General features: G+C 46.2%; 1 protein-coding gene across 4 annotated transcripts in view; it reads right to left on the bottom strand.

Annotated features, from left to right (window-relative positions):
* The window catches only part of ASAP1 (ArfGAP with SH3 domain, ankyrin repeat and PH domain 1), a 328,727-nt gene that overhangs the window by 252,879 nt on the left and 48,782 nt on the right, over positions 1–27,066 (bottom strand). For 3 of the 4 annotated variants that reach the window (XM_061123183.1, XM_061123185.1, XM_061123184.1), the window contains one exon: positions 5,713–5,839. The exons of the other annotated variant lie outside the window; for it this stretch is intronic. In XM_061123183.1, coding sequence (XP_060979166.1) covers positions 5,713–5,839 — 127 coding nt within the window. The remainder of the gene's footprint in view (positions 1–5,712; positions 5,840–27,066) is intronic. 4 annotated transcript variants of the gene reach the window in all.

Here is a 27,066-nt window from a genome sequence, read left to right as displayed (position 1 = left end):
TCTGTTGCAGAAAGGAAGTAGCCTTCTCTCTTTGCTTTTGCAGGCAAATGTATTCTTCATTCACTGGCCTTATCTGGTTAAGTCCAGAGAACACTCACCCTAGGTACCTCCGCACTGAGGGTGGAGCCTCAGAGCCCAGAACTCAGCATGGGACGGTGGCCACAGGAGCCTTGTTCACCTTTTGTTGTTTCATCTTCAAGGGTTCAGGGACAAAGGAAGCACATTTTCTTGCACTTAAGCAATGCACGGAACCAGTCTTGGTTTTACCTAAACCTTTCCTGAGACTTATTTTTCTTTAAGATCACAACTGATCTTACCTGTCTCCTGAGAAACCTGTATGCTGGTCAAGAAGCAACAGTTAGAACCAGACATGGAACAACACACTGGTTCCAAATTGGGAAAGGAAAAAATGAAGAAATAAAAAGAAAAACAAAAAATAAAATAAATAAAACAAATTGGGAAAGGAGTACGTCAAGGCTGTATATTATCACCCTGATGATTTAACTTCTACGCAGAGTACATCATGCGAAATGCCAGGCTGGATGGAGCACAAGTTGAAATCAAGATTGCCTTGATTTCAAGGAGAATTATCAATAACCTCAGATATGCAGATGATACCATTCTTATGGCTGAAACTGAAGAGGAACTAAACAGCCTCTTGATGAGGGTGAAAGAAGAGAGTGAAAAAGCTGATGTGAAACTCAACATTAATAAAAACTAAGCAAGATCATGGCATCCAGTCCCATTACTACATGGCAAATAGAAGGGGGGGAAAATGGAAGTGAGAGTTATTTTCTTGGACACCAAAACACTGCAGACAGTGACTGCAGCCATGGAATTAAAAGATGCTTGCTCCTTGGAAGGAAAGCTATGACAAACCTAAACAGCATATTAAAAAGCAGAGACATCACTTTGCTCATGAAGGTCTACATAGTCAAAGCTATGATTTTTTTCCCCAGTAGTCATGTATAGATGTGAGAGTTGGACCAAAAAGAAGGCTGAGTGCTAAAGAGTTGATGTTTTGTGCTGGAGAAGACTCTAGAAAGTCCCTTGGACAGCAAGGAGATCAAACCAGTCAGTCCTAAAGGAAATCAATCCTGAACATTCACTGGAGGGGCTGATGTTGAAACTAAAGCTCCAATACTCTGGTCACCTGACGTGAAGAGCTGACTCACTGGAAAAGACCTTGATGCTGGATATGGGTGAGGGCAGGAGGAGAAGGGGGCAGCAAAGGATGAGGTGGTTAGAGAGCATCACTGGCTCAACAGACATGAATCTGAGCAAACTCCAGGAGACAGTGAAGAACAGGGGAGCCTGGCGTGCTGCAGTCCACAGGGTTACAAAGAGTCAGACATGACTTAACAACTGAACAACAGCAACCACATGAAGAACTCCTTGTGACTTGAACGTGAAGATAAACCAAACCACCTAGGAACTTAGCCACCTGATTCATGGTACCAAAGCGAGAACAGACAATAAGAGTGAAGCCTCCTACGCTTCCACAAAACACTAACCACTGAAGTATGTCTTTGTAGACATTGAGAACATCTATTTTAAGTCTTAACTATTTAAGGGCTTTCTAACTCCACTTAGGGGCTTCCCAGGTGGCGCTAGTGGTGAAGAACCCGCCTGCCAAGGCAGGAGAGGCAGGTTCGATCCCTGGTCAGGGAAAATCCCCTGGAAGAGGGCATGGCAATTCACTCCAGTATTCTTGCCTCGAGAATCCCATGGACAGAGGAGCCTGGCAGGCTGCAGTCCATAGCGTCGAAAAGATTCAGACATGACTGAAGCAACTTAGCCGCAGCAGAGTTCATCATTAACACCACTTACTTACTAGCCATCTGATCTTGGAGACAAATCACTTCATCTCGCTAGGCCTCAGTTTTCTTCCCTGTAAAATGGGGCTAACAACTGTTCCTCCTCCATAAAGCCTCTGTAAGGGTGAAGTGTCCTCCGGCATGCCATGTGCCTTCAAAGTCCTGGTACCAAGCAGCTAGCTGCTTAATGAATGGGCAGAGCATGCCTCCTCCATCATCACCAGAGATAAAAGTGCTGGGCCAACGCTACTGAATCAATAACCCAGCTGACCTTCTGGACTCTCCCTTTCAGCCAACACTATGTATGCACCAATCTAAGTCTCTAAATGAAGAGCGTCTCCTTTTGTTTCCCTCAATGGTGCCTGCTCCCTTCCTGGGAAAGCTCAGCCTTCTCCTACTCATTTACTCATAATTTCCAAACGGTCACGAGTAAAATGGCACACGTCAGTGTGCTTTGGTTGCTGAATAAGCAAAACACTGGCTTTTTGCTTGGAAAACACTCACACACCAGCATGAAACCTTGGCAGCCCATCCACTCTTGCCTCTCAAAAGCAGCCACTCATTGCGTGCCAGCCCTGCCATGACTTCCAGAATCATGGGGGACCCTTTGCCCCCAAAGTTGAAGCCTGGAAGTAAATTCTTTTCTTTTTTTTTTTTTTAAACCAAGGATGTCTGACCCAGTTCCTAAAGTGTTCATCAGTGATAGGTTAAAATAAAAGCAGCAACATCTGCAAAAACATAGAACTCTTTGCCCAGAGGACAAACCAAAAGGGACCGTGTGGGTTAATTTGGGGTTCCAAGTTAGGAGATCTAACACAACTTTTTACGTGACATTTAGGCATGCTACTTTGGAATTCAAAGAGCAAAACAGTCCATAAATAAATAGGAAGACAATTGCTAGAACCAGAAAAATATTTTTTTAAAAATTCCAAGCTGCCCAAATTAATTCCTATTCCTGAGTTTCCACATCACCAAAAAAGTACCCAAAATTTCTCCTCCTAAGAATAACCACAAGATAACCCAAACAGCAGTCTTTAGTTTCCACCTATTTCACTTGTGAAGCCTATGCCAACAAGACTTTGTGGTTTGCCCCAAAACTTTTCGTTATATTTTGAGGGTAATAACCTTAAGCCCCATAATTTTTGAGAACTGAATGCTGATGTAATGTAAAATGTAAGATATTTATAAATGTACCTCTTTCACACATACAAGCTTTGGGCGGGGGGGGGTGGGATTAAAAGTTCAACCGTGGTAGTTATCTATCAATTAAGAAACCAAAGGGCATATTTCATATTTAGGCTAAAGGCAATCACTCTTGAATCCGACCTCATGGAATTCAGTTAGGGAGTTAAAAGATGGACTTCCCTGGTGGCCCAGCAGTTAAGAATCCGCCTGCCAATGCAGGGAACATGGATTCAATCCCTGGTCCGGGAGGATCCCACATGCCATGGAGCAACAAAGTCCGAGTGCCACGACTACTGACGCCCGAGCACTCTAGAGCCCGTGCTCCGAAAGAGAAGCCACCCAAAGAGGACCCCGCCCCGAGGACCGCAGCACAGAGGACCTCAATCGCCACAAATCAGAAAGCCTGCTCACAGCCAAAACAAATAATAATAAGATAAATTAAAAAAAAATTTTTTTTTTAAGGAATTAAAAGATGGAGATTGGGGACAATGACTTCTTGACTAGGACTGTACTAAAGTCAGAAAAAACAGTTACAAAATTATTGTGCCGCTCTTGATGAAACAATCACTATTGTATTTTTGAGAACCTGAGTATTACCAATGTACTCTAACATGACACTTTTGAACTTCTAGCCTGGTTCCAATTCCTTCTCAAGTTCATAGGACTGGGTCTGTTTTTCTACCCAAACTTGCAAAACAGCATGGCCCACCAAAAAATATATCAGCTGCATTTGCCTTTAAATTTAGTAATCTCAAACAAAGATCCAGAGCAGCTGCATATAATTTAAAAACACTAACCCTATCCTTCAGTGTGGCCACATAATATGGGCACATACCCCTACAAACAACATCACCAACTATACACTTACCCTTATCACACCCCACACAAACAGAATACAGTAACATTATCTGAATGTGCAGAAAGGAAAAGTTAATATAATTGACAGCTCCATCAGCAGGCCCTGAAGGACTTATCTAGAAGGAAAACAGCCCTTCAGTCTAACCAATATCACATCCTTTAGAAGCATATACAGTAGGTACAAAAAAAGGATGCAAAATGCTTCCACATCAACATGTTTCAATTCATCACAATTAAGTGAAGGACAGACTGGTCATAGGGTTGAATGCCTGGCAAGTCCACTTAATCCCAGACACCAAGCATCAGGCTGGTTCAACAGACAAGACAGTTGACAGAAACAAAACCACAACAAAGAAAAAAGAGTCATTTACCTCTGGCTTTTCAACAAACCTAGTTAGATGGTGCTTCTCCAACTGAATTTCAAAATTCAGTTCAATAACCCAGCATTAACTTCAGAGAGAATCCAGAAGCAACCTCAACTGGCATGAAACATCCAGACTCATTTGCAGCACCAGGTCGGCAAAACAGGACCCAGCACTAGCAGAAACCTCTCCCCTCCTAAAATGTAGGACCCCGGTGCTTCTGAGTACACACACAGTTCTGGGTGTAACCTGGCCCAGGAACAAGTATCACAGCCTGCATCAAGAGCAGTCTGCTCACAGAAGCCCAAGCTTCTTAGCATTACAGAGGAGGAGCCGAGGGGAGCTTAGATCAGAAAGAGCTCCCCAAACCTCAAATAAACCAACCACAGAAGAATCCACCCAGGGAAAACGATCTGCCTTCCTAACTTCCTCCAGTGCTATCTTTTTTTGGGTTGAGAAGGGAGTGGCACTTTATGGCACTTACATATGGGGCAGAGTTCCAGGGCAAATATCCCATTTTTGAGGAGGTTCAGAGGCTTCCCAGCTCCCAGGCTTGCAGATTCCTACTTATGTACCTACTCGGTCCTATCACTAATGCACCTAAAATTTTAAAGGAAATTGCTAAGCTCTTGATGCTGTCGGAGGCACCCCCAAGCTTTCCCTGGAGACCTAGATAAGAGGAGCGATTCTTTCTGCATCTCAGGCTTCCCTTCTTCCTGTCTGGCCAGCTCCTAGGGGCAGCATCGGCCTCGGGGATCCATTCACAGCTTATGAGTGCCCTGCGGGCAGGTCCTGCTGGCGCAGCAGCCTGACTCTACCAAACCAGCCAGCCAGGGGAGCCGGGTGGGGACCAGTCTGCATAGATAGCTCTTTCCACCCAGGGCTTTAGGACAAGAGAGGAGGAGGAATCCCGGGGTGGAGGCAGTCCCGGCCAGAGCTCCCTCTCATTCCTCTGGGGTTTTTCCACCAGTCCTAGCCGAAGCAGCTCAGCCTGCCTGGCCAAGCCGGGCCGTTCAGAGGTCCATTAATTGACCATCTCCCAGTCCCTTGCTGGTGACCTTGGTCACGCTGCTTTGCCTCCCTCTGCCCTGCCCTGGGGGCCTGACACCATCTACTTGGCGGGTTACGAGAGTGTCAGGATGATGTGGAAAGCGCCCAGAAGGGCTCAAGCCAGGGAGAGGACTTCCCTCTTCTTAGGGCTGTCCACAGCCTGTTCAATCCTCTCCCCACCTCTAGCCTCGGGGGGAAAACGGAGCTGGGGGCTGCACATCCTCTGTCCCCCGCCCATCACCTGGCCGCGGGGTGGGCTGGAGGGAGTCCCGCAGTGGGGGTGTGGCTCCCCCAGGCCCCTTGCGTCCCCTTCCTCCCCGGCTCGGAAACCGACGCAATCCAACTGCGAGGCAGCGGCCGCGAGCCGAGGCGGCGAGGCGTGCCGCGGGCGGGCCGGGGTCCTCGCAGGGCTGCGCGCGGAGGGCACGGCCCCGACCTACCTCCTCCAGCAGCGTGACGGTGTTCCGGCAGTTGTGCAGCCGCGTAGTGAAGCTCGACGTGGTGGGCGAGTTGTAGTCTTCGGTGGTCTCGGCGATGAACTCGGAGACGGAGATCTGGTCCGGCATCCTGCCGGGGGAGGGGGCGAGACACAAGCGAGGGCGGGGGGTGAGTCACGGCGCAGGCTCCCGGGGCCGCGGGCCGGCCGGCGGCTCATGAACGCCCCCCGCACGCAGCCCGCCGCCCGCCGCCCGGCCTGGCGCGGCTGCGATCCCGGCGGCGGCGCGAGGAAGCTCTGGCGGGCGAGAAAGGAGGCGGCGGCGGCCGCGGTCAGCGATCGGCACGGGGCCCTTCAAACTCCGAGCGGCGCGCGAGGCTGGGAGCTCTCAGCTACCCGCCTCGCTCTGCTCATGCCGGGCCACGGGGGAGGGGATGCTTCGCGGGGGGCGGGGAGGGGGCGTCCGGGGCCGGGCAGGTCGCGGTGGGCCGGCGCTGCCTGCTCACACGCTCTGACAGGCGGCAGCGCGGACACTGACTGACTGAACACACGCTCCCGAGAGCGGGCGGGCGGCAAGCGGGCGGGCGGCGCTGCCGCGACAGTCACGGGGACAAACAAGGAAGTGCTCTGCGCACGCGCCGCCGCGCCCCCCTCCCGGCGGGGCCCGGCCCCGCCCACATCACCCGCCCCGCCCACACCGGCCCGGTCCGCCCACGCCAGCCCTCAGCCCCGCCCAGGCCCCGCCCCAGTCCGCCCCGCCCTCACCGCCCAGGCCCCGCCCCGGTCCCCCCTAGCCCCGCGCAGCCCTCCGACAGGGTACCCCCTCCACCCGCGGCCCGGGCCGCGCGGCTCTCGGGGCGGCGAATGCCCGCGTCCCCAGGGCCGCCCCCGGAGCGGTTACTTGGGCGAGCTCCTTACGCGAGCGTTTCGCAAGAAGGGGGACCAAAAAAAAAAGTTGTGCGCGTTCTTTTTTAGCCCCGTGTGGGTGCAGGAAGCGAGGCCCGGAGAGCCGCCTCCGTCTGCGCGGGTCGCGGGCCCGGCGAGAGGGGCGCGCGGCGGCGGCCTCTGGGGCCCGGCTTGCAGCTTGCCCGCCCACCGGCTCTGGCCCCTCACTCCCTTAGCAGGGCGCTCACTAGCCCCCCGAAGGCTAGTTTTGTGCCGTTTGCTGAAGCCGCTGAAGTGCTAAGTGAAGACATAGGAAGGTTTTTCTTTTTTTTTTTCTCCCACAGTTTTCTAATCTTTCATTTATACTGGCTTTTGTTGTTGTTATTGTTTTTAACGCGAAGGACAGAGGAGGGGAAGAGGTGTAAAAGGCATTTCCCGAGGTGCAAATGGTGTACAATGCTAAGTAGATGCCAAATTTCAGCGGAAAAATTACCAACAGATTGCTCATTCCTCGGCCCTGGCAGATGGCTATTTTGCTCAATCTACTTAGCCCAAAGAATCCATTTAATTTCTCACCATTGATTGCGGATCAAATTGGTTTAAAGAAAAAAAAAAAAAACAACTAGGCCCTTAGGAAGCGCCATTGGCTCCTATAATTGGAGCCAACTGGAGCCGGCTCATAAAGTCCCAAATTCACCAACCTGGGCAGAAGGCTAGCCCCCGGGCCTCCTCTGGGATTGAGTTCTGCGATCTTGTACAGTTATCTGTCCTCTGGTCCTTCCCCGAACCACAACAGAGTGCCCACTGGCAGGGAGGGGCATTGGGCCCGGGAGTGATTGCCAAATGAAAACTGCATCTCCTCGCTCACTGCTGACAACTATTTACTAACGCCCTCCTCCTGCCGCTGGAGATTCGGAAACAGAGAATGCCGCTACTCTTCCATCAACAGGAGTAAGGGAAACAGACAAGCAATATACATGTAATATAAAGTGAAGTATATACAGAGTAAGCAAGTGATGCAGGAGCTACTGTTGGAGGAAGGAGCAGAGAAAACCTCCTTGACAAAGTGACATCTAGAGCAGAAGAGAGAATGAAAGGACTTTCCTGGTGGACCAAGACATCACCGCTCCAGTGCAGGGGGCCTGGGTTTCATACCTGGTCAGGGAACTAGATCCCACATGGCACAAACAAAAGAGTTTCTGAGACGTAGCTAAAAAGATGCTGCAGTGGCAACAAAGACCAAAGGTCCTGTGTGCCACAACTAAGATCCGATGCAGCCAAATAAACAATAAAAAGAAGAAACGAGAATGAGGGGCTGCCTCTGCAGGTATCCTGGTGGCTATCGGATCTTGGCCTTCAGTTGCCTCCCATGAAGATGAAAGAAGAGGGCGCTAGCCCCATGAGGCTGGTAAATGATAACAGATGAGAAGGTGCTCTGTGCCCAGGAGAGCCATTGTGCAAGTTCAAGGTGTTTTGTCTGCCTGTGCTGGCTGTCCTGAACCTGCACTGTGTCTCTGGGGAAGCGCTTATTAATGTCAGGAAGGCAAGCATTGCAGCTAACGAGAGGAAGGCCTTGGTAAGGCAGCATACAGGAATAAAGACCCTGCTCTGGCAAAGTGTTGAGACATCAGTTTTGAGAGGCATCCTAAAAAAACAAAGAAACAAACAGGTACACACTTTCTCCTCCTTCTACATTAAAAGTCTGCACTGGGACACACCAAGGTTGAGGTTTTGGGGAGACTGCCAGAAGGCATTTAAGACCCACACCCAGAGGTCACTTGTTCACATGCTGTTACTGACAGAATATCAGATACCAGAAAAAAACCCTACCTCTTTTCCCATATACTAACTGGGTCATCCTGCATCTAGAAGGTTCTGTGACTTGGGAACAACCATGGCCACTACTAGCTTGTGCTCATTAAGCTCCAAGAGCCTCAAGTAACCCCATGTTTATCCCCATGCAGCAGTTGAGAGTCTTAACACCTAGCACTTAGCCTTCCAACCACTCCAAGAAGGCCATCCTCTAGGCTGGAAATCAATTGACACTCTGATTTTGCATTATTTCCACTTTCTCTCTCTTCCAAGTTGTCATCGAATACCTGTCATCCTTGCTGGGCTGGTAGCTCCTTCTATCACATATGCATGGCTTAGAGCAAACACTTGATAAATATGAGCTGTTATTAAAAAGCCTGGAGTCAGTGAATAATTGCCTCTATTCCAGGAGGCCTGGATTCCAGAGCTTTCTCTCCTGATAACTGATGCTGTTAGCTTGGGCCTTAGTGCCCTCACTTCGATAAAATAAAGGGATGCTTATGTCAAAATGACCTCAGAGATCCTTCCCAGCTGGAGCTGAGTCTGTGTCTGCCCTCAGCTCTACAGATGCAAGGAATAAAGATTATTACAACAAGCTAAGCTAACTGTGATGGTAAACAGTGGGGATTGCTTTCTTGATGGAATTCACCAGAGTCCAAACTGCTGCCACCAATTGTTGTTTCAGTTTCATTTGAAGATTATGTTATATATCTGCTCCTCCTCCCCGTCTCCCCTGGCCAAGAAAGGAATATGTGAACAATGAGATATTGTGCCCAGGAAAGTATATACCTCCTTAGACTGGTATGCAATTAGAATTTCAAAGATTCACACCTCCACCCACCATTGCTAGGGTTCATGAGCCATAATCCTTTTAAAATTTGAAACCATGCCCCAGTGCAAACCATCTGCACCTCTCATTTTCTCAAACACCCTGAAAACCACTCCTGGCTATCTTCTGTGGATAGAGTCTGATGCAGGCAAAACTTAAACACTAGATTTCTTTGTTCAGAGCTGCTCAGAAATATTTGTTGTTATTTAGTTGCTAAGTCATGTACAACTCTTTTGCAACCCCATGGACTGTAGCCCACCAGGCTTCTCTGTTCATGGGATTTGCCAGGCAAGAATACTGGAGTGGGTTGCCAATTCTTTCTCCAGGGGATCTTCCCAACCCAGGGATTGAACCCACGTCTCCTGCATTGGCAGGCGGATTCTTTACCACTCAGCCACCAGGGAAGCCCGCTCAGAAACACACATCATCATTCTTGGAGTCAGGAAAAACACACACACATACTCATGCACACCCAGTTTTGTCCAAAGTGTGCATCATCTCTTTCGTCATCATCATCACCCCCATCCAATGCTGTTCTGCACCCTTGCACTCCTCAAGCCTGTTTGTTACTCTGAGCACTGCTGATGAGATAAGAATGGTCCTTACAGAATGCTTTTCTTCCCCTTGAAAAGCAGGGATAAGAATAGTGGTGGCTTATTCTCCTGGTCAGCAAGGGCACTAGTGACCCCACAGGCATCAGGGAATTGGCCATTCCCAGTTGCAGGCTTCACTCGTCTATCTGCCTAACAACCAAGGTGGTGCATTTGCAAGATAGCTGACAATGTACCAGGGGTGGGAGAGTGCGGAGGAAATGTGGGGTCCTTTCTGGGCACAAGAAACCAGGAACTTTCCTGGTGGTGCAGTTATTAAGACACAGAACTTCCACTGCTGGGGACACGGGTTCGACCCCTGGTCGGGGAACTAAGATCCCACATGCTGCGCACAGCCAAAAAAATAGAAGGGGGAAAAAAGAAACCAAGAAGAGCTATCAGTGATCTTATTCACATGCCTAGAAAGTGGCCCAGGCTGACAAGATGGAATTACAGCATTCATCAAAGGCTCCCAGTGCCTTCATGGGGCAGGGCAATGGGATAGTGTAGGAAGAGAATATGCTTTGTGTTACTTGGATCTGGGTTTGAATCTGCACTTTGTCACTTCTAATAATGCATTGTTGTCTCATCTGTGAAATCAGTAGAGTAATAAAATGACTATGTTACAGGTTGTTAAGTGAAATAAATTGAGAAGCTGTGGATAAAGCAGTTGATGCATAGCAAATTATCAACCAATGTCAATTCACTTTGAATTCCCTTTTTATGTGAAGTATGACCATGAATACATCTCTTTTCATTCCAGGACTCAGATCTCTCCCTAAATTAGTCACCTGGCGGAGGAAGGAAGAGAGGGAAGGGGAAACTGCACAGTAATTCCCAAAGTCTGGAATCTCAGATGTGGGGATCGTCTTTAGAAACTGCTTATTCTTGTAAGTATCCCTTGTGAGATCAGATCCATCAACGATGGATTTTGGAAGTAAAGAAACAGTATCTAGAGTCAAACAGAATGAATACCAATGAGGATCAGAAGAGAGCTGAGGCCGTAAAAGCCTGGTTTTCGTGGAACACAGTTCCTGTAAAGAAGGATATTCTAACCAAGGCAACTTCTAGAGGGTAGAGTAGGCATTTGTTTCATAAGAGCATGAGTTATAGGATGATTCTCATGAGAAAGACTTGGCCTCACATCTCTACCATGTAGCAGCTATTAGATCTTGTTGAAGTAATTCACATCTCTGAGTCTCAGTTTTCACATCTGCAAACTGGGGGCAATGTTAGTAGTATGTCTTAGTGCTCTGAGAATTTCATGAGCTATAGCATATAAGGTGCTTAGCCAGGGTCTGAGGGATCATAAGTAGATGATAGTTCCCAGGTATTATGGGAATACTGAAAGCTTGATCTGAAGATAAAAATTCTGATATTCCTTCCCCCCTAAAATTTACTGAAACCTACAATGTACCTGACGCCTTGCTAAGTATAGCATTTTGGACACACATATCCTTCTTTAAACCTCATGACAACTTTATAATGTAGGTATGATTATCTTTTTTTTTATAAAGATTTTTTAATATGGATAATTTTTAAAGTCTTTATTGAATTTGTTACAATACTGCTTGTTTTATGCTTTGGTTTTTGGTCTTGAGGCATGTAAGATCGTAGCCCCTCTTTCCCCCTTTTCCTCCCCCACGAGGAATCGAACCTGCATTGAAGAGTTAAGTCTTAACCGCTGGACTTCCAGGGAAGTCCCAAGTATGATTATACTAAACTTACTGGAGAGAAACTCGAGACTCGTGAGGTGTGGGATAGGACTTTCTGAGCTTTTGTTCTGAGCCAGGCGCCGCCCTGGTTATATAGGCAGTATCTGAATTCATCCACGTAACCGTCCTGATGTGGGAGTATTACAATAATGGAAACCAAGGGACTTCCCTGGCGGTTCAGTGGTTAAGATTCTGTGCTTCCAATGCATCAAACTCGGATTTGATCCCTGGTTGGGGAACTAAGGTCCCACATGCTATAGGGCATGGCCAGGGGGGAAAAAAAGACCCAATAATGGAAACCAAAACACAGTGAGATCTCACTGCAAGTTAATGTCCCAGTGCCCAGGAGATGAAATCCTAGGCTTTTTCTACTACCTGCAAAAATCAAGTTCTCAACAGTAATTCACAGAGTACTACTCCATTAGATGCCCTTCTCATCAGGCAATCAAAATAAGTATTGTTTGTTCCTTATTTCACCTGATAACTTATGTATTTGTTTTCTATCATCTTAACAAAGTGCTAGAAGAATGGAAAGCAGTGGGCGGGGGATGGGGCTGGGGGAACAGGGAGAGGGAAAGAGGCACTGGATTCCATGTGTTTTACTGTCGGGCTCACGTTGCCATATTCGACCTCAGCAGCAGACTGCTTCACTCATGTGCCTTGTAGGAGTGCTTCCCAAGTACACTTATATTCTCTCAAGTAAGAAAAAAAAAAACCTATTCTAGTCTCCAATGAACTTAATGTAAATACTCCAAGTAAAAACCACTAGGGTGTTCCCAGTGAATAAGGAGGAGAACATGATTTATTTGGAATCATAAACTACTCTCTGTTCTACCCCCAACCCTGCTTCCCTGGCTGTTTTTTCGGTCAGGGGTAGGAAGAAGAGTCAGGCAGAGTGTTGGGGACCCAGAAGACTCAGAATCCTGGTGGATATATCAACTGAAAGAAGTCAGGAAGGTATTTCTGTTCTGTCCTGTAAAGGAATAATAATAACATCAACTAGTAAATGCTGAGCTTGTTATATGCTCTGCACGATTCTGCATTGCTGCAGGCATACCCTCATTTCATACTCAACAGCCACCATAGAGCAGGCACTGGTATTAACCCCATTTTATACCTGGGAGGAACCTGGAGCTTAGAGGTCACCTTGGCAAGTGGAGGATAGTGACTGGTTTGATTTCACAGCCCGTGTGATTAGCCTCCTGACAATGGGTCCAAAGCCCTTGGTTGCTCTTCTGTCAGAGCCTGTGCGTCATCTTTTTTCCTCCGGGGGAACTTGTTACAAACCCATCTCAAAGGCAAAGTGATGGCTGGAGTGGAGTTATTGTTCAGTCGATGAATCGTGTCAAGCTCTTTGAGACCCCTATGGACTGCAGCACACCAGGCTTCCCTGTCCTTCGCTATCTCCCAGAGTTTTCTCAAACTCATGTCCATTGAGTCGGTGATGCCATCCAACCATCTCATCCTCTGTCGCCCCCTTCCCCTCCTGCCCTCAAACTTTCCCAGCATCAGGGTCTTTTCCAATGAGTCAGCTCTTCGAATCAAGTGGCCAAAGTATTGCAGTTTCAGCATTAGTCCATCCAGTGAATATTCAGGGTTGATTTCCGAGTGGAGAGCACTCCCATTGCTCCATTACTACATTTGGAATTAATCCTCACAGGGATATTTGCAATATAGCCTCCCTTTATTTATCTATATGTGCATATAATTTTATTCATATATACATCATTTTATTTATTTTTGGTTGTGCTGGGTCTTTGTTGCTACACACAGGCTTTCTCTAGTTGCAGGGGCTACTCTCTACTTGTGGCATACAGGCTTAGCTGCTCTGAGGCACGTGGGATCTTCCCAGACCTGGGGTCGAACCCATGACCCCCGCACTGGCAGGCAGATTCTTATCCACTGAGCCACCAGGGAATTCCACAATACAGCCTCTCTCTTACTTTGTATGAAGACTGTTGGCACCATTGGGAAGGACCTAAGACTCCCTACACGTGGAGAGACGAGAACTTCCCCAGTGACGAACAGCGCTGCTAGTGGCAGGGAGCGGCTCAGGATTTCGTCTTCCTACTGAGTCTCCCGCACTGCAGAACTCCCAGACTGTCCATCCCTGGGGGGAAGGGGGGTGGTACATTGTATCCTTCTTGGTATTACCCACATCCCTGAAGATCTAAGGGAGGGACAAGAGATTCCTAGAGCCCCAGGCTTGGCATTTTATAAGCACCATCTCCTGAAATCCCCCCCAGTGGCCTAGTGAGGGGCCATGCTGTCTATTGAGAACTCAGATACGTGCACAATCTCCTTAAGGACTACAGCTAATAAACAGAGAATCGCTATTCACAGCCGGCCTGAATCCAAACCCTGCAGGCTTTTTCTTCCCCACAGAAGGCGCTGCCTCATACACGTTCCCTGTGGGCCCCTGATAAACGTGTTTTGGATTGAGCCGGCTCTTTTTTATGAGCTACATCTTTCCTAATATAAATAAAACAACATCCAGGGAAGAAAAATGGTGGTGTTATATGGGGTTCCTAAAAACTTGCCTTCTATAGGAGCGAGGGATTTTAAGCCTTAATTTGTTTGTGAAAAAGAAATCATCACCTGAAAAAAGAGAAACACTTAGAAAACCTTCAGGTTTCTTTTCTTTTTTTCTGATGAATTTGTCTTAGTTCAGTTTGGAGGCTCACACTTACTCATGCCCACTATCTCAAGGCTGACAACATGTCTTTTTTTTAATGACCCTTTTTCACAGCACCATTTTCCAAATATTTCTATTTCTCCAGCAAGACTGTGAGGTCCTTGAGACTCGAGGGTTTTCCATTTGCTGTTACAGTCTCAGAGACCCAGGTGCTTAAGAGATGCTTCTTGAACAGATGGAAGGAAGAATGAATGACTGGATGAACATTTATGATGGGGGAGGGGTGTGAGAAGAATTGGAAGAGGACAACTGGAATGAGGAATCCTGGTTCTTAAGAGTTTCTGCATGTATATTATCATATGTGAAATAGATCGCCAGTCCTGGTTTGATGCATGAGACAGGGTGCTCAGGGCTGGTGGACTGGGAAGACCCTGAGGGATGGAATGGGGAGGGAGGTGGGTAGGAGGGTCAGGATGGGGGACACATGTACACCCATGGCTGATTCATGTGAATGTATGGCAAAAACCACCACAATATTGTAAAGTAATTAGCCTCCAATTAAAATAAATAAATTTTAAAAAAGAGTGGATACAAAAAAAAAAAAAAGTTTCTGACATCATCAGAAAGCTACCAGAGTTGGAAAGAATTTCAGGGATACTATGGTTAACAACCCTTTCATTTTTCAGATGAGGGGACAGGTTCTTCACTGGTTAAATGAATTTGCTCAGTATCCCCTGGCAGAATTGTGGGGAATTCTGAGATCCCAGGTATCCTGCTTCCCAAGGGTTGCCCCACTCCTCTACCTTACATTTCAAGGAAGGGATTAAAAGACCTTGCCTGAAGAAAAAAATATGTGAAACTGCCATTTAAGAATGGATTACGATGGTCTTTGCGTCACAGTGTCAAGGAGTGCCTATAGACATTTGCCTACCATTTACAACTTTTAAAATTCTAACTACATAAAATTTGGCATAAGATTACTTAACTACCACTCCTAATTTTGAGCAAGAAGGCTGTGAGTACAGTCGAAGACCAGAGTCATACCCACCCCCTTTCATCACTGTCTTGCCTCCTTCTCTTCTTTCTTGCTCTCCAAAAACTAAGCTAGAAACGTGACAGCAATCAAGAACCTTCTATGTCCGCCCCTCCCAGCCCTGTGCCCTTCCTTCTGTGTGTGTGGTAGACCGACTCTTTGCGACCCCATGGACTGTAACCCCCCAGGCTCCTCTGGCCATGGGATTCTCCAGGCAACAATACTGGAGTGAGTTGCCATTTCCCTTCTTAAGTGACTCTTTTTAAAAGGTTAGAAGTCACAAGAGATAAGGTGATGTTTCCGTGACCAGAACATTGGGAGTCAGTGATATTTTGGTAAACAACCTTCCCCTCACCCAACCCAGGGCAGCCCTACAGGATAATCCCAGGGTAAGTGAGGTTTCTCCTTCTCCCAAACCCACTTTACCCTCCCAGACTGACTCATTCCTTGTGGGACATTTTCAGAGATAAGACCATTGTCCCTGAGTCCCTGAGGACATTCCTCAATGAATGCAGAGGTATTTAGGTTGGAACCCACTGGTTCAATTCCATTTGCAGTTACTGAGCAGCACTACAATCCTTTCAGAGGTTTAAGAATGCCTGATCTGGATTCAGATTGCCTGGGTTCAAATCCCAGCCCTGCCACCTAATAGGGATGGTTAACCGTAGGCCTACGTAATGTCAGCTACTTAATGTGGTTTCAAAGGAAGATGTCCCTTAAAAGATGATCTCTCTTCTAAGGCTGTTGTGAGGTATAAATGAGATAATCTATGCAAGATTTATTGGTATATAGTAAATGATCAGTAAATATTAGCTACTAATACCATTATTTGTCTTCGGAGCAGGTCCTATGCTAGACTCTTCAGGAGCCAAAAGGACACACAAGATATAGCCCCTGTGCTCACACGTAGGTAGAGATACAGGTCTGCAGCACAACTGCCAAAATGTTCAAAGAACTCAAAACAGGAAATAAACGTGTCTTTCAGCTATGTGACCTATGCATGTGGAATCCAAAAAAAGGTCCTTTCATATATCTCTGATTTGCTCAAAGCCCGGTTAGACCCACTGTTATGAGCAGCTTTTCAAAGCTGCCTATCATCTGAAAATGCCTATCATCTGAAAACTCAAGAAGAAAAATTTGATAAATGACAGTTGTTTGCAACTTTAGCACTGAGACGGAACATGGCATTGCCAGGGAGGTCAGCTTCCCTTCCTCAGCCAGATCATCTCACCTCCTTTGGTCTCATTTCCCAGGAACCCAGGGCAGACACTCTCTCTGAGGTCCAAGGGCAATAACATCCTACAATTTGATGAATTCTTTTCTTATGTCAGTGTTACAACCAACCCCAAATACCAGCTCTGCCTCAAGATCTACTTGTAAGCCAAGAACAGTCTGGAGGTCATTACTTCTGCGTTGGGGGCCTCTGTTATGAACACCCTACATTATATGAATCTATCACAGTACCCAGTTGTTGCTTTTCAAAAATATGATTTCACCTACAATGTATTTGAACCCACATAACAATGAGCTGTATTATAACAGAATTTTCCTGTAATTATGTCAAATGTAGGGCATCGCTCTATTTGAAAAAAGAAAATTGCCCACCCACTGCAGAGTTTTCTTCCTAGCATATGCTATTTGGTTAACGTCTTTCTCAAATGTGAACATTCCAAATCACACTAGGGGCTCTAATTTAAAAAAAAAAAACACCAAAAAACCCTACAATTGCTGGCTAAGCTTCTGACACAAACATCTAGCTTCTGTTTCCTGTTTTTTATTTTGTGTATTGTTTTTGAAAAATTAGTCTCTTTGTTCAGGTCTTAGAGACTTAGAGGTATTATACAAACTCATTTATAAAATGGCTATGTTTAAGTGGACAGCAGAGAATTCACTGTTGATTAGATGTGGAAATGATTATTTTCAATTATCTTTTGTTCTTTTGTGAGTAAACTGACTTTTCCCCTATTCTTTGGCTTTGGGAATTAACCTTCATTTAACCCCAAGAAATTTATGCATCTTGAACTCTGCAGTTCCAGACAGACCTTGAAGAACACTGACTATAATTTTTGTCCACCCTACACATCCTCATAACTCCACACGATTCTCCAGAGACTGTCACTCATGTGTTGCCATATTCCCACCCAAAGGGCTGGGCCAAGCTGTCCAGAACATCCCAGAACTCTGAGCACAGCATCGACGTGTATTCTGATAGGCATCACACTCAAGCAAGGTCAGTCAGGGAGCGTAAGGAGGTCTGATACGGAAGCCAGAGTCAAGAACAATGTGCCTTTTCTCCAGGTCTAGCTCAAAGGGCTTGGAGAAGGCAATGGCACCCCACTCCAGTACTCTTGCCTGGAAAATCCCATGGACGGAGGAGCCTGGTAGGCTGCAGTCCAGGGGGTCGCTAGGAGTCGGACACGACTGAGTGACTTCACTTTCACTTTTCACTTTCATGCACTGGAGAAGGAAATGGCAACCCACTCCAGTGTTCTTGCCTGGAGAATCCCAGGGACGGGGAGCCTGGTGGGCTGCCATCTATGGGGTCGCACAGGGTCGGACACAACTGAAGCGACTTAGTGGCAGCAGCAGCAGCAACTCAGAAGGCTTAGGAAGCCTTTAGTTACTGATGACTATCTTTGCCAGGGCTTCCCAGGTGGCGCTAGTTGTAAAGAATCTGCCTCCCAATGCAGGAGACAAGAGACGTGGGTTCGATCCCTGGGTCAGGAAGATCCCTTGGAGGCAGGCATGGCAACCCACTCCAGTATTCTTGCCTGGAGAATCCCATGAACAGAGAAGCCTGGCGGGCTACAGTTCATAGGGTAGCAAAGAGTCGGACATGACTGAAGCGACTTAGTACATGTGCATCTTTGCCACACATAAGAGAGCTTGCCTAAGGATGATGCAAACCAAAGTCAGCAAGAGATGGAGGGAGGGAGGAGGGGGAGAGAGGAAGAGCCTGGTGACATCACTTGAATCAGTGGATCCCAGAATCTTTCCCATGCCTGCTGCCAGTCCTAGACTTTCCAGGTATGTGAGCAGCTACGGTTTTTCCAGCAGTCATGTATGGCTGTGAGAGTTGGACTAGAAAGAAAGCTGAGCCCCGAAGAACTGACACTTTTGAACTGTGGTGTTGGAGAAGACTCTTGAGAGTCCCTTGGACTGCAAGGAGATCCAACCAGTCCATCCTAAAGGAGATCAGTCCTGAATATTCATTGGGAGGACTGATGCTGAAGCTGAAACTCCAATACTTTGGCCACCTGATGCAAAGAACTGACTCATGTGAAAAGACCCTGATGCTGGGAAAGATTGAAGGTGGGAGGAGAAGGGGACGACAGAGGATGAGATGGTTGGATGGCATCCCCGTCTCAATGGACATGAGTTTGAGTAAACTCTCGGGAGTTGATGATGGACAGGGAGGCCTGGCGTGCTGCAGTCTATGGGGTCTCAAAGAGTCAGACATGACTGAGCGACTGAATTGAACTGAACTGATACTTCTTTTTTCAGCCTAAGTTGGTCTGAGATGGGTTTTCTACCAATAAAACAAAACGAGCTCTGGCTAGTCTTTTCCTGGTTTCCAGTACCACCTTCACAGTTAGTAGATGTGTTACCCTGGGGAAGCTCTTCACGGCCTCAGAGTCTCTCAGCTTCCTCATCTGTAAAATGGGGATACTGATATCCACTTCAAAAGATTATTAAAAAGAACAAATTAGGTAATACATATGAATCTGCCTGCAATGCAGGAGACTCAGGTTAGATCCCTGAGTCGGGAAGATCCCTTGGAGAAGGGGAAGACTATCTACTTCAGTATTCTTGCCTGGAGAATTCCATGGACAGAGGAGCCTGGCAGGCTACCATCCATGGGATCGCAAAGAGCTAGACACAACTGAGTGACTCTCACTTAATTACTTACATAACAGAATGGGAGAAAATACTTGCAAATCATATATCTGATAAGAGTCTAGTATCCAAAATATATAAACTTAAAAAAAAAAATTTGGCTGCACTGAGTCTTTGTCGTGTTGCAAGGGCTTTCTTTATTTGCAGCACATGGGCTTAGGTGCCCCACGCCGTGCGGCATCTTAGATCCCCTACTAGGGACTGAACCTGTATCCCCTGCACTGGAAGACAGATTCTTAACCACTGAAACACCAGGGAAGTCCCCCCCAAATATATAAACTCTTAAAGTTCAACAATGAGAAATGAAATTAATGTTTTAATGGCAAAGGACTCAAATGAACATTTCTCCGAAAAAGATATAAAAATGGATAACATGCATGTGGAAAAAAAGATGCTCAGTATCACTAGTCATTGGGGAAATGCAAATCAAAACCACAATGAGACACCATTTCACAGCCACTAGGTGTGGCTATTAAAAAAAAAAAAAGCTGGAAAGTAACAAGACTTGGAGAGGACGTGGAGAAACTGGAACCCTCATACATTGTCAGCCATTAAAGGCTGGTTCAGACCATAAAGAGTTTGCTTGCAATGCGGGAGACCCGAGTTCGACATACATTGTTAGTGGGGATGTAAAATATCTTTGGGAAACACCGTGGCGTTTCCTCAAAAGGTTAAATATAGTGTGACCACCACCACACGACCCACCAATTCCCTTCTTCAGTATATATCAAAGAGAAAGGAAAACACACATTCAGGCAAAAACTTACATATATCACAGCAGCATTAGTCATAATAGTCAAATAGTGGAAACAACCTAAATTTCCAACAGACAACTGGATAAACAAATTGTGGTACATTCATGCAACGGAATATTACTCAGCCACAAAAAGGGAAGAAAGTATTGATACATGCTACTACAGGGATTATACGTGAAAATACACTATGCTAAGTGAAAGACACAAAGGATCACAACTATTGATTCATATTCACAGTGTATGATTCCATTTACACAAAATGTTCAGAGAAGGCAAATCCATAGAAACAGAAAGCTTACTAATGGTTGCCAGGGTCTAGGGGAAGGGGAGAAGGAGTGACTCAGTGGATATAAGATTGGGGGAGTGATGAAAATGTTTTGGAGTTAGATCATGGTGATGGTTATATAACTTTGTAAATACACTAAACCCAGTGAATTGGACATTTTAAAAGGGTAAATTTTATGCTATGGCAATTTTTAAGATACTATGCTGATGCAGGAAGAAGGCACAACTTACTCATTTATAATATTAACCACTATAACCATTCAGTACCTACTATGTACAGGGCTTCCCAGGTGGCACAGAATCTATTTGCCAATGCAGGAGATACAAGAGATGCACGTTCAACCCCTGGGTCAGGAAGATCTCCTGGAAGAGGAAATGGCAACCCACTCCAGTATTCTAGCCTGGAAAATTCCATGGACAGAGGAGCCTGGCGGGCTACCATTCATGGGGTCGCAAAGAGTCGGACACAACTCAACATGCACACACACACGTACAAGGCGATCTATGCAATGGTTTTGTTTAAACCTTAGGACAACTCTAAAAAGTAGCTATTACTCGCCACGTGTTTCATGGGTAGGAAACTGAGGCTCAAAGAAGTGGTGCTGCAGCCAGTAAGTAGAGGAACTAAGGTTCAAACACAAGTCTGTCTGAATTCCAAGTTCAAGCTCTTCCCACTGCATTCTTTGTACAGATAGTACCTTGCTGGATGTGGCAGGGACTACCGGTTTTGTCGCCTTTCTTCAGTAACAGAGCCCCATTTGATTCAGGTGAGAAATGTGTTCAGCCAAAAGACTCATCTTTCAGCCTCCACTATAGCTGGTATGGTTGGTTGTGTGCCTAAGTCTAACCAGTAAGATGTAAGCTGAAGTATATGAAGGCCTCTGAGGAAATGCTTTGAAAGGAGTTACTTCTGCTGGAAGAGGACCCCTGCTATCCTACCCCTCTTCTTCCATACTGCTGCCTGGAATGCAGATGTGATGACTGACACTCCAGCAGCCATTCTGAATCATGAGATAATATGCTAGGGATGGTTTAACCAGTGAGACAGAATCAGGTTGGGTGCCTGATAATCATGGAGGCACCATCTGTCTTTGGACTATCTCCAGGTTTCTTTGGTCTGGGAGAAAGAGGCGTGGGGGGGGGGCGGGGGCAGAAACCTAATTGCTAATATTATTTGGATTTTTCTTCACATGCAGCTGAAATATAATCTGAGCTTTTATATTGAACCTATGAACATACTTAATCAACTAAGAATGTATAAAAACAGCTAATCTAAGTGGTCAAATTTGAAGCAATCTACCAGAGTCATTTTGTCCTATATATTAGACTCTATATTCAGAGGCATAGAGATTCTATTGAATTATTCTGAAGACAGGCATCAAGGCCTATTTTGTGGAATTATAGAATCAGCAAAGAGACCAGTCTCAATTTGCCAAGTACAGGCATTACATATTATAAGTACTTAAATTCATCTCAGGAATTGCTTTAGAAACACAGCCACAGAGGAGCCAACAGGCGTCCACAGACTGTATTTCTGAAGAAGCAAATTTATTTACACAACCTTTGCACAATTTGGTTAAGAGAGAAGAGACAGAACAGATTCTAAACAGGAAATAAGATGATAAAGATCAAAGACTTCTTTGCTTTAAAATCAATGCTCTGCCCAGTCTTTCCAGAACATTTATTTAAAATTCCCAGATTATTTTCCCTGCCAGAAAGAAAATTGGTAGTGGTCTTTCTCAGTTGACAAAGAATCGCAGTTTTGTTGTTTATTTGTTTACAAAACACAGATGTGTCACGTCCCAGTCAGTGTATTATTTATAACCCAACAGCAAGTTGGTACAGTATTTTTGGGTCAAGAATGGGTTTTCTTTGATTCTCCTTCCTTCTCATTAGGGTTCTTAAGAATTCAAACCACAATGACGCAAGTGCAGATAAAACATTTGGAGGAAGGAAAGATTTTTCCACACTGTTTTTTTCTGTAGCTTAATATATCTGATTTTTTTTACACACTACCAGCTAGAGCTGGTAACCCACATATTCTTGATGAGAGTAAAAAGTTTTTATTTTATTATTTTGTATCATAGGCTATGTGTCTGTATATGTGTGCAAGTAAGAAGGGACAGAACTCAGATTAAAATTTATTGCACTCCTTTCTCCAGATTGGGTGGAATTTTTTTTTACCCTACTTTTTCCTTTTCTATGAGTATACATGTAGGGATTCCCTAGAGGTCCAGTGGTTAGGACTCTGAGCTTCCACTGCCGGGTTTCAGGTTTGATCCCTAGTAGGGGGACTAAGATCCTTTAAGCTGAGTAGTGCAGCCAAAAAAAATAAAATAAAATAAGAGTGTACATGTATGCATGTGAACACACACACACCATTCTCTTCTAGAACACAGGCATCAGGAAATAAAGTACACAGATTCCCCAGAGAGCCAAATTCATTTCCACAAAGTCCATGCACCATAATTCATGCTTTTTAATCACTGGAATACCCCCACCCCCACTCCACAGCTCTCACTTCACCCTGGGTCTCTTACTTTACACTCAGTTCTAATGGGTTTGGTGAGCCGGTTTCTAAGCCCTCAGCAAACTGAAGGGACCAATTACGCTGGCAAGAGTGAGAAGGGACTACAAAGAAGGGGAAAAAAAAAAAAAAAAACTGCAGAAATTTGCCAGCATTCACCCCCACCAGAAAGAAATTCTAAATACATGTGCTTGCTAATGAGGGCACACCATTCCGCTCAACTGACGCCACCCTCAATAAGAAGTGATATTCAAAATGATGAACCTTTGCAATCAAGAGGTTTGAGACATGATGCTATAGTCTAGGCAGCACGCCAGGTGCAGGTCTTCTAGGAGGGTTTGCAATCAGACCAGCAAAAATAACATAAAACAAAACGTATTTGGTGCTCAAAGGCTTTGCAGAAAAATGCCAATTCCTCAAGGGAAGTATCACAGCCAATGTGAACACAGAATAGGAGTCAAAAGACATGAGATCAAATCCCGACACTGGTGTATACAAGCTGGTAGGACACTGGGCAGAAGACTCAAACTTCCTCATCCCTACAAGGGGGTTAAAGACAGCAACATCTGAGGTTGCTGCAAATTTAAATAAGCTCCAAATTGCTGGTTTCAGCTACAGGCCTTCTCTGGTGGGCACTTAGGGTCCACAGGTAGAAAAGATGGAGGCCAGTGTCAGGGAGGCTTTCTGATTACTGACTAGAGTCTAGTCTCAGGGCTCTCATCCCTTGGATTCTGTGATCCTCAGGCTGTACTGTACCTTCCCTGGTTAATATTCTGTTGGCCCCTGTAGGAAGACCACAGACAGAGAAGCCCTGGAGAATTAACTGGAAAGAATGGCCCCAGCAGGTTCTGACTACAGCTGGGGATGGAAGCAGGGGGAACAGAGAAGGAAGAAGACAGACAATGCAACTGAAAAAAAAAAAAAGAAATGAGGTCTCCTCCCTCTGGTTTCAGTGGAGAAGATTCTGGAAGGTGTAATAGGAAGAGCAGGCGAGTGGAGTGCTGCCAGCAAAAGGTGGAGAGAAAAGGAAGGGAACTCCCCTTACTGCCTACCTACCACCCTCAGAGCTATGCCCCCATTGTACCTCCTTTAATTCTTCCACAACCTCATGACGTATGATACCCATTTCACAGATAAGGAAACTGAGGCACAGAGGAGTTGAATACTTGGCCCAGGTTCTAAAAGCAGGGCTGTGTGATTTCAAAGCCAGTGTTTTTGTTTGCTTTTTTAACATAGGCTGCCTACAGCTTCACCCCTGCCGACGTAAGCTGAGAAACAAACAAATAAATGGGGAAGACAGAAATTTTCACTTCATCCACCATCCTTGGAGGGGGTAGATAACCTGCCCCCTACCCCTGCCTCTTTGCAGTGTGAGATCAGTGGAGTATTTACTTGTTTATTAAATTTTTTTAAAAGGTCTTGTCTTCCACCTTCATATCCAAGTTCAAGAGACATGAAAAGTTTTCTGAGGAGCATTGAAAAGAATCAAGTCAGGACACAAGTCAAAACGACAATGAGGTATCACCTCACACCAGTCAAAATGGCCATCATTAAAAACTACACATAATAAATGCTGGAGAAGGTGTTGAGAAAAAGGAACCTCCCACACTGTTAGTTGGAAGGTAAATTGGTGCAGCTACTATGGAAAACAGTAGGGAGGCTCCTTAAAAACTAAAAACAGAGCTACCACATGATCCTGCAATTCCACTCCTGAACATATAGCTAGAAAAGATGGGTGCATGAGACAAATGCTCGGGGCTGGTGCACTGGGAAGACCCAGAGGGATCGGGTGGAGAGGGAGGAGGGAGGGGGGATCGGGATGGGGAATACGTGTAAATCCATGGCTGATTCATGTCAATGTATGGCAAAAACCACTACAGTACTGTAAAGTAATTAGCCTCCAACTAATAAAAATAAATGGAAAAAAAAAAAGATACATGCACCCCAATTCATAGCAGCATAATTCACAATAGCCAAGACGTGGAAGTAATCTAGGTGTCCATTGACAGAGAAATGGACAAAGAAGATGTGGTATATAGGTAGGCAGATAGACAGATAAATAGATAGACAGCTATATAAACAATGGAATATCACTCAGCCATAAAAAAAGAGTTAAATGAAATACCGCCACTTGCAGCAACATAGATGCACCTAGAAATTATCATACTAAGTGAAGTAAGTCAGAGAAAACCACATGTCATATGATATCACTTATATGTAGAATCTAAAATACAATACAAATGAACTTATTTATAAAACAGAATCATAGACATAGAAAACAAACTCTTGATTACCAAAGGGGAAAGTGGGTGGGGAAGGGATTGGGAGTATGGGATTAACAGATACACACCACACCACAAAATAAACAACAAAGGTTTACTGTGTAGCACAGGGAACTATATTTAAAATCTTATAATAATCCATGATGAAAAAGAATCTAATTCATATATATAACTAAATCACGGCTGTATCCCTGAAACACAATATCGTAAATCAACCATACTTCAATTTAGAAAAGACTTTTAAAAAAATCAAATGTTTCAGAATTGGAAGGACTTTACCATCCTCTTCTTCACTGCAAACTTCAGAGATAACACAGATAGATACACAGACACACAAACACACACACTCAGAATCTTGAGTCCACACATGATCAACAAGCAGGCACTGTGCAAGGGGTCGTTTTTTCTTTTTTTGAACTTTTTATTTTGTATTGGGATACAGCTGACTAACAATGCTGACAGTTTCAGGAGAACAGCAAAGAGACTCGGCCATACATACACGTGTATGCATTCTCCCCCAAACTCCCATCCAGGCTGCCACATGGCACTGAGCAGAGCTCTAGTGCTACACAATGGCAGAAGGAACCCTTTTTCACTAAAGATCATTCACCAGACACACACACACACATGAAGTGCCGGCAGCCTGCTGGCTTTGGCGTGAGGTGCCACGGGTGTAAGGAGGAGCCAGGCAAGCCCTTCTCGAGGGATCAAGAAGCCTACGGTTAACCTGGGGGTGCGGGTGGCCCTCCAGGCCCACTCATTGCCCTGCCCTGCCCTGGACCCCCGGGGCCTGACCTGCTCCGAACACACTTCGGGGTCCCTGGCCCTCCGGCTTCCAGCTGGGTTTAGCTGCTGGGACAGAAGGAGAAGGCGTGGGGAAGCGGGTGTCCCGACCCTCCAGGCTCCTGCCCTCCCGGCTGCCGTCAGAGCGGGGGCCGGGGGCACATGGCCTCTCTGGCTCTGCGGCCCAGAGATACCCCTCGCTCCCCTCTTCAGACCTTCAGGGGAGCCTAGAACCCCCACTATGCTTTATGGTTTCTCTGCCCCTCGCCCACACTTCTCAAACGAGTCTTCTATTAAACTCTGCTCGAATCACCCTATTTTGGGTATGCCACCTGCTTCCTGCTGGGACCCGGACGGACCCAGGGAGGCAGAGTGAACAGCTGACTGCGGTGGAACGCAGCACCAGGAAGACAATACTGTCTTCCGAGGAAGGGCAAGTGCTCTGGAGTCTGATGCGCGCATCCTGGTTCCCCCACTTCCTATCTGTTAAACCTATTTCATCCTCAGCGTCCACTTCTGAGAAATGGGGTTAATACTAGCACCTACGGACTTCATAGGGTGGCTGTGAGGATCGAAGACAGTACAAGCAGAGAGGAGCTCACGGTCTCGCTCTTCATCACTGCTGACAGATACAGCGGGGATTCTTAGAGTTAACTGTACAGTCCCGTCAACACAGTAAGTGCCCAATATGTAACCGCTAAACAGCTGAAGTTCCATGATAAATAGATATGGGACACATCAAGAAGCAACAAGGCAATCAATGGTAAGGAGGGAATCCGGAAGGACTGCCTGGAGGAGGTGATGCAGAGAAGTAAACAGTTAGCTAGTAGGACGGCAGGCAGACGGAATAGCAGGTACAAGGGTGTGGAGGCCTGACACGACATCAGATGAGGGGCGGTGCGAACAGCTGAGAGCAGCGACAGTGAAGGACACGTGCGGGCCGCGTAGGAGCAGTTAGGCGGGGGTCACCGGAGAAGGCCCCAGGTGTCATGCCAAAGAGTCGGGTTTTGCCCTCAAAGCAAGTCAGAGTTTCTAAGCTGGCAGTGGCCGATGGGTTGGAAGCTGAGAAGGTTCCATCTAGAGACACTGTTGGCCCTGACCTGGGCACGGGAGGAGCACACAGTAGGTGATCTGTGTGCTTGTTGAAGAATGGATGCAAAGCAGCAGTTGTGCAAGGCAAGATCTGGAACCTCCCTCCTCCTTCCAATACATACGCAACACACTCCAGGCAACTCGCCAGTCAAGGGCCTTCCCAGGGACCTCACTAATATCAGGCTCCACTGTGGCAGGATGAAAGATGTGTTGATCTTTGCCCCTAGTTCCTGGCACA

The sequence above is a fragment of the Dama dama genome, chromosome 21 (genome assembly GCF_033118175.1).
Source record: "Dama dama isolate Ldn47 chromosome 21, ASM3311817v1, whole genome shotgun sequence".
NCBI classification, from domain to species: domain Eukaryota; kingdom Metazoa; phylum Chordata; class Mammalia; order Artiodactyla; family Cervidae; genus Dama; species Dama dama.
This window is presented reverse-complemented; position numbering and strand designations above follow the sequence as displayed.